General features: G+C 32.9%; 1 protein-coding gene across 1 annotated transcript; it reads right to left on the minus strand.

Moving 5' to 3' along the window:
- Positions 1-8,183: 8,183 nt before the first annotated feature.
- Positions 8,184-8,765, minus strand: LOC115228565 (tigger transposable element-derived protein 6-like). The gene has a single exon (XM_029799129.1). The coding sequence runs from the start codon at positions 8,763-8,765 to the stop codon at positions 8,184-8,186; it is 582 nt and encodes a 193-aa protein (XP_029654989.1).
- Between the last annotated feature and the right edge of the window lie 439 nt (positions 8,766-9,204).

The raw sequence follows: 9,204 nt of genomic DNA on the forward strand, positions 1-9,204 counted from the left end.
ATTTTGATTTAAGGTCGTTTATAGTTCTCGGAGAAATTTTCTTTTTTAATCGTGAAGAAAAAATCCTGGAAATTTGAGGTGCAGAAACAAATGGGTTGTCAGAAATATAACGTAGTATAGAAATTTTTTCGTTGATAGAAAGTCTAACACAACGACGCATCACGGTTAATCCCACTGATGCGTCGAGCTGAAAAAGCTAATTGTGAAATTGAGATTCGAGCCTAAAAAAGCTAATTGTGAAATTAACAAAATCAAGAGTAAGGAATTTGTTGAAAAATATTTAAAATTTCAATCGGTGTTAATCCCATTTAGTTTGCTATTAATCCCTTTGGTATTATCCCACGTAGTTTGATGTTAATCCCATTTAGTTTACTGCTAATCCCACTTAGTTTGGTGTTAATCCCATTTAGTATGGGAAATGGTATAGATCACGGCCTTCTTTTAATATAGCTTTTTTTAAAAAAAGTCATGAAAATTATTTTTTTTATTGACTTTTTACGATTTATTGTTATTTAATTGTTATTTTTTAATACTAAAAAATTCTAAACATATTTTTTAATTTAAAACTAGTTGTTGTTTTTTAATTACATAATCACATTACAGAACACTGAATTAGTATCATGAATCCTGAAATCATTCCTACCTTATACTCACTCTGTATAAATCACTTAAGAAAAAATCCAAATTCTATCCCAAATCTTCCTGAAATAGAAATAAATAAAAAATCCCTAAACATGATTTCCCACGGAATACACAACGACCTAAAGTATCTAAAAGGCAAAATCCCTGAAATATTGACGAATGTGTTCAATGTTTCTCTTAGTTTGAAAGAATTGCCGTCTTCCCAAACAGAAATAGTATCACTAGACATTACATCAACCCCCATCGACGTCGAACATATTTTCAAAATATGTCAAAAATATCCAACTTTGATAAAATTACGATTGCTAAAAATCACTTCTGTTGTAGAAGTTCCTGCACTTCCAAAAAGCCCCAACAATGTGGAAGAATTTACAATTTTAGAATATGAAGATCCAGATTTATTAGAAACCTTATTTTTGACTGGATTTATCAACATTCGTGAACTCACGATTTTCTCACACGGCAAGGCCCAAGAAAACAAAATTCCTCAGCCTTTCAAGCCCTCTATTCTCAGAATCACACCTTATTTACAAAAAATTGATTTTGATAATTGCATAATCTCAGATTTTGATATTTTTGCACAAAATATCTGCAATCCTCATTTCCTCAAGTTGTGAAATAAATAAATTATATTTTTTAGACATTTTTATTACACAGGGACCGTTGTTGTTGTCCCCGTCGATCATACTTTTGTATCTCTGTTGACACGTGCAGTTAATTTGGAACATCTCGACCTTTCGGGATGTCTTCTTGATGATGTGGTGATTAAGTTTTGTTTGTTTTTTCATTCCAAGTGAACTTTCAAGACACAAATTTAAATTCCTAAGTCTTTTTAAATGCCCTGGTATATATGATCTCCAACAGTTTAATTCCGAAGTGGTTTGGTTTATTGTTGGATTGTAGTACGGAGGGGACATGCACTTGGACAAGACCATTCAAGCAGCTTTTAATTTTGAGCACAAACCGCTTTTTTTACACCAAGCAATGATAGAAATTGAAGAAATTCACCTTCATTTGAATCACTCTTTATACAGCAAGTTTTTTCTGGTATGTCCCCAAATTGACTGGCTAGTTTGTTGTGCGTTTAATCGAAGAATCGAAGGAATCATTTTTTCTTGAATCACTTCTGTTTTTTCTGCTTTTACTTATTTTAGTAATATAACCATTGATTTATTGCATTGCGATCAGATTACTCAAGTACGGAGATGGTTTGTACGTTTTTTGTATTTGTAGGCTCGTTTTCAGCACGATTTTACCGGTTGTCAAACTCAACATTGAGATTCCCGATGTATCAGCTGATTTGTGACTATTCCAGATCGTGAATAAATTTGCTTTTATCATATTGCAGCTAAAACCCTGGAACCACTCAGTTTTGAACATTTTTTGTATGTAAAGTTGCCAGGAATGAACGAACTGTTTTATGTGGTGATGATGGGAATGGTTGAACACGCAGATTCGTCAATAATCTTCAACCGTCTTGTCAATATTCTCAACACTGGGATATGTTGGTCGAGGTCTGCTCTAAAGTACTATCTCGATTTTTCTGAGTGCATAGAGGTATGGTAGTTGTATGTTATACAAGTTCGCGTTAGAACGTATTAAAGTTGAGATTAACATGCCTAATTTTGAAAAAAAATTACGTTTGTCCACTCTTGACAAATGGTGGATTTTTCTGTGGAGTATTACCGGTATTCTAAATTTGTCACGTTTTAGATGAAGCTGACGAAAACGTCATGTTGATTGTAGACAAAAAAGGCATCGAAATTGCCAAAGAATGTATGGAAATATTGCTAATTGTCACACCGTCGAAAAGGGGCGCAGAATTTCATGAGATTGTCAAGTCAATTGTGGGCGCACTTGGAAACTTTGCGGAAGTTGCTGCAGCAAGGAAAATAATGGGAGTTTCGGGGATAATCGGGCTTTTATTGTACGGGCTTGTTTATAGATGTAGTGAAAAAATGGACAAGACTGTGCACTGTTTTGAAACGACGTACAGTGCCTGTGGAGCAATGTGCCATTTATTGAGTGACCGAGCAGACATTTTAGCCGATTATGTCTTCCCAGAAACAGGATCTATTCCTGCGAAAGATTTTATTCTTATCCACATGAAGGAACTTATCACATCCTGGCCATTGTCGACGAATACAAGTATTAATTATAGGTTGTGTCTGTGTGATATAATCTTTCAGGTCGTTAGTTCCAATTGTGAGACTTTTGGACGAGCAGTTGGATGAGCGGATTTGGTTCTGGGCCATTTGGGTGTGTGCCAATCTTACTTGTATTGACGGTATGGTTATAAGTTCACGTTAAGTGGCGAAATATGTCCCCATGCTTGTATCCGTTAATGGGTTTGAACGTATTAATTATCTTCGGGAATGTTATAATCCTGAATTTTCTGCTTTTCATGATTTTGTGGATTTGTGCAATCGAAATTATGAGGTATGATTTTGCATCAAAGCTTTATTAGAGATATTACTTCAATCCTGTTTAATTTAAACTGCATTATTTTTTGATCATTCTATAAATTTATTTTTATAACTGAAAGCTTATTGACCTTAGTTTATTTATAGTATCTTTGTTTAAAAATCAAAAAAACTCATAATATTTAATAATTAATCTATCATTAACAGTTGTTTTTGTGCTTAATTATCTGATAAAATGTAATTATGTGAATTTAATCGATCGTCTCTTTATGTTTGTTTGAAAATAATTTTTAGAATCGTAAAAACTAATATTTTGCTATATTAAGTGCATGTAAGAATAAATGGCGCATGAGTCAGTCCCTGAAAAGAACGGAGAGCATCAAACTTTAGCTGAATTTTTATTATAAATTCCAAATTAATGAATTAATTGGAGTGGAAGAATATCTTATCATGCAAAACTATTTATTTTAGTAAAAATCAAAAATATGAAAATCTAAATATATGATCACCATCTTTTAATCGTGCTTAGACCGACTTCTGAATGATTGACATATTTTTTTAATACCGTTTTTGATATGCAGGACTCAATTAGTCGTGTAGTCCGACTTTAATTAAAGCCGACATATTTTCATCTGTGAGTCGTGTTCTACATACAATTTTTGTGAATTTCATAAATGAAAAAAGTTGTTCACACACATATGTCAAACTAAACATAACAATTATTTTGGAGGCAAAATTTCTAAAGTATTTAAACATGTGGCATGTGGTTTATTTGGGTATTTGAGGCATGATTTGGGGTACATTTTGTGGAGGAATTCGTCACACGGTCGTGATTTATTCAGGCGTTTTGTGCGTGTGTGGCTGTGTTTTGTGGAGAGTTGGATTTGATGAAAATTGTTTTTCGGGCTTCACATTTGGTTGCATTTGAGTTTGAATCGAACGTGGAGAGGATTTTTGGTGGTAAGAAACAGGTCCCTCAAATGGTTTCCACCTTGACTAAAGATATTTACTTGTGAATTGTGGTCTAACTTTGTCTAATTATGTTCCATGGTCAGGAAAGAGACCATGGACATATATTTAGCCAGATCGGCGAATATAGCTAACAAAATGGGGATTAATTAGTTTTGTATTAGGAAGAAGAAAATGACTACATTTTTGTGTATAAGTAGGCTTACTATCCGTCTCTGAATTACCCTGGACAGATCGATATTTTTACATATCACATTGGTAATATCATTCCATATTTCAGGAATACCACAAGGGATATCTATATTCTTAATGCACTCAACAGCCACTCAAGATAACTCTGGGGAATATCACTATACCATTTCATAGTCTTTTGTAATTTTTTTTAAAATTCAGCAGGTTAAATCTCATCCGTTCATAGAGATCACAGTTATGTCGTGTGTTATGTGTTTATTGACAAGTGTCCATTTGCGAGGACTTTAATAAGTCTGCTGTCAGAGATACTAGGGTCCGTAATAAATTATTATTGGGAAGGAAGAGGCAAAGAAGTATTCTTGAATAAATTCTTTAGAGGAGGCATAGTCAATTTATGCAAGGGTATATCGCATTGAATAAATGCTTTAGTGACTTGCATTGACCAGTCATCATTGGGTAACTCGTCCAAACAAGGCTGATAGAAATTATTCTCTAAAAATTATATTAATTTGTAAAAACTTAATAAATTTGAGTGCTTCTTCGATTCTCGGTGAGAATTCACAAAATGCTTTTTCTCACACCTGACTGTGCATAAGCAAAGTTGACATTGCAACTCGCCATTCTCTCGTAATAAAAACTCCAGCGGATATTCAATAACAATTTTTTTTGCCTTAAAATACATTGTTTTTGCAGTTCTTGGCATACTAAACACCCACGCGCTATTTTAAATAAAGTTAAAATTTTTAACTTTATAAAAAAATTTTTTTTAACTTTTTAACTTTATTTTTTTCTTTAATAAGTAACTATTTCATTTAAAAAATACTTTATTTTTACTTTTAAGCCAAAATACACATTTTCATATATTTTAACTTTTTTAACTTAAATTGCCCTAGTAATAATAAACCCTACATGTTTGTCTGCGACAAGGTTCGGAACATCATTACGCACATCCAAGTTTTGATTACTTCTCAGCAATCTTTGAAGCATGTAAAAGTCAAGAAATTACATAAATACGATCTCTTGGCAGGCGAATTGAAATTAATCCACAATGCGAAAATGGACGTCGTACCATTGATTCTCACATGAGACGGAATAGTGGAACCTGTCGAACACAAGGACCCTGTATTCCGGCCCATGAGTCTGGCAAAAAGAGGCGAATCAGAAGTAAAGAAAAGGAAGCTGAAATCAATATTATCTGGATAAGATATTATTACTATTAATAAGTTATTTAATGTTAAAAACAGGCCGAATCGACGAGGTCCAACAAAGGGCTCACAGATTAACAAAACGTTGGTCGCACGGTAACAAACGCCTCGGACCGGCTTCTCTGGAGGACCTGATTAAGCAGAACTCCAGTTTTTTTGGCAATGTCAAAGGGAACGCGGATAATAATCTGATAGATGTGATATAACAAGTTTTAGATAAAGTTTCGGAAAGCAGGAAAAGCAGCGATAAAGTTTTGGAAAACAAGAAATTTTGTATGATGTGCAAAATAAAAAGACGACGCTCAAAAAAGTAGCAAAAAATTAATGAATTGGATGTCTTAAACATTGTTCCAGGCTCGTTTAAAGATTTTTGCTGCTTTAGACAAAGTTTCTTCAGTAGGTTGAACGAAACTATGGATATGAAAAAAGAATTAATGATTATTTTAATAAATAATGATTTTCATGAATTTTTTTTATATTGGTGCTAATTTTTGGATTGTACATGTTTAGTCCATATCTCAAAAGTTTATAAATTCAAAAGACCGTTTACAGAAAGTTAATTTGTATATTTCACAATTAAAATTTTTCATTATATAAACTAGAATCCGTTTTTATCACTTTGATACACCGAAATAACTCATCTATTTCCAAAAATTAGTAGCTAGCCCTTGAACTTTGTTTGGCTTAATTTTTATTGTGTGAGATAACAGACTGTGTTCTTGAGGAGGAATTTGCGAGGATTGGAATCTGCTTACGCCTCAGGTCTACCCGTATCAACCAAATACCAATTTGGCGTACAAACCGACGAGCTTGACTATCACTCCCTCTCACTTCTTCATGGAAAGAGAGATATCCTTTGCGAATAATTAGATATCTTATCTATAAAACAAAACTCATAATATATGATCGAGTTTATAATAACTCACCGGCAAATTGATTTGTTTTGATGTTTTCTCTATTTTTTCTATTTAATCCAAAATCTACGTAGAAAACAAAGTATGTCTTAACAATTTAACTGGATCCTTTTCCTGCACGTGATAGATTCTGTCACACTGATAGCTCAAAAATCAGCGGATATCTACTATCCGAAAACTAAATTCGCATTGAACTGCAAATTTAATCAACAAAAGTAAAGAAGACAGTTTACAGATTTAGTCCCTTTCTGCTCACTAATACTTGGCCTCCTACACTGTATTCCACGGAATCTGACGGGTCATTTCTAAAACTGATTTCTGCAAACATTTCTAATTGGAATTATCAGTGCTATTATTTAAGCACAGGACAATCTATTTATTTCCAGGTTGCATGGCTCCCTGGTAACTTTTGTTTTGTTAATTTTGTATAGAAACTGACCTAGCTACTCAAATTGTCAATCTTAATTGCGGCACTGGCGGGATAATGTTGGGCTGTGCTTCATATGCTCCCTCGTTTCCAGAAGGACTTGTCGATGGTCAGATCACGATCAAATACACGAACTACGAGGGAAATTTAATTATATTAAAGGTTATAGCATTGTGGTTTACTCCAGATAAAATATTTATTGGAAATTCCACTCCAGAGCTAATAATGATGGCTCAATGTGCGTTCTTTTACAGAACCCAATTAATTAAAAAAACCTATCCAATACTTTCTAAAAATCACCCTTCTTGGTCAGAGTATAACTCCAGAAACCCTTCAAAATACACGTGTTTAGATTTTTTTGAGTATTTTGGGGATCCTAAAATTCGGGAACTTTGTCCCCGTTTGAAGGCGTCCACCAATTTGTTATTGTGTAGACTTTACCGTCAAGGAATGGCTCCGGAGAGGAACACTTTGGTATTTTATGGGGAGAGTCGCTGAAGAAGGATGCCAACATACTTGGATTCGAATCTAGAATCCTCGATACTTCGATTTGTTTATGACTAACGGCAGATTTGACGTCGTTGTTTTGTTTTACGTAGTTAAATAATGTGGTCTGCTTTGATTTGGAGTATTTGTGCCTTTTGTTGAGCTGAGATGTATTTTAACTATAAAAACTAACAGGAATTGAAGAAGTACCCGGTAATTTAATATATAGTTGACAGGGTTGACAGGGTGACCCACATAGTTTGACACTAATTACTGACTCAACAAAAACCTTAACATTTTTTAACTCTATTCATAGTAACTATCTTGGTTTCATTTCGTAATTCGATCTAAATGTTAGGAAAGACAACTAACCATTAATCTGTTATTAGACATTATATTTTTTACTTTTCCCTTTTTTTCATATGGGGATTCAATGACGGATTCATCCCACAATCTTTTAAGATTCAAACCTAAACTGTTATTATTCAATTATACCTCATTCCCTTTTTCAAAATCATATTTTGACCTGTGTACTCCGATCTTTTTATTCATTCTTTTAAAATAAGATGAATTCATGTCTGGAGGAGTGAAATTAAAAATTTTATTATTTGTTTCTAAAAATAAATGCATCGTAAATTTACCATTGAGTTCATCTTGGACAAACGATGCCTCAATATTTTTATCTAAATTATAAATAAGATTACAGTACGACCCCGGTTTGGGGCAGCATTTTTATCATAGTGCCCCAAAAAGCGGGGGTGCCCCAAAATGCGAGGGTAAAGATTTTTTGCTTTTATTTTCTCCTCAATAGATTTTTATTGCATTTTAGACTATAAATTAAAATTATTTAATATTAATAAAAATTCTAACATAGTCCTTTCTTAATAAAATTTAAAAATTTTAATAAATCCAACAAAAAATACTATTAAAAGTAATCAGTAATTTTCTCACCGAATTGGTTTTTTTTCAGTTCTCCTGATAGGTTTTTTATAAATTCGTAGTAGATTTTCAAAAATTGTGGACATGTACTGAAAATATTATCTTCTAGAGAATTCACGATGTTTATGATTTCTTTAATTGATGATTTTTTAGATTCATATCCATCATAAGTAATTTTGTCCTCAATAATATCTGTCGAATCCATTGAAATAACATCTGAAATCACGTCATCTATTAATTCTTCGTCCAACTGTACATTATCCGAAATTTTTGATCTGTTTTCATTTATTTTCTGCCAGCAATTAATTATCGTTGTCTCTGACATCATTTTCCATGCCTCCCCGACAACTGTAATGACTTGTCTAAGATTGACATTATTCAAATTCAAATCAGAAAGCTGTTCTTTTTCAAATATAAGAGTAAAATCAATCAGTTTATTGAAATAGAGGGACTTGAAGGATTTTATTATTCCCATATCTAGGGGTTGAATTAAAGCGGTCGTATTTTGGGAAGAAAAGAAAAAGTAAATAAACATTGGAATATTCTGTATTTCTGTGACAGCTCGCATTATCCAGTATTAAGACAATTTTTCTCTTTTCATTGATCATATCTTGATTTACTTTCCATAACCATTTCGCAAAAATATCACTACTCAACGACAAATTTTTGAGGCAGCATATAGTACTCCGTAATCCTCGGCGTTATAATTTTTTAAACACCTAGGAGATTTGAATTTTCCAATTAATAGAGGTTTTAACTTTTCACTAAGTGCATTACAACAAAGAAGGGGAACCTTCTCTTTTTAATTGCATTGCATTTATCATTAAATTGAACAAAGGATTTCTAAGGCGTTCGCTGTATGTATAAAGCAGTTTCGTCACAGTTGAAAATATTTTCATATCCTACAGTTTTCAAACAGTTGTCATAATCAGAAAAAAAATTGGATAATGAAGAAGAGTCAGAAGAATTCTTTTCTCCACTTATAGTTTTAAATAGCAACTCGTGTC

This window comes from Octopus sinensis, unplaced genomic scaffold (genome assembly GCF_006345805.1).
Source record: "Octopus sinensis unplaced genomic scaffold, ASM634580v1 Contig10816, whole genome shotgun sequence".
In the NCBI taxonomy this organism is placed as follows: Eukaryota; Metazoa; Mollusca; class Cephalopoda; order Octopoda; family Octopodidae; genus Octopus; species Octopus sinensis.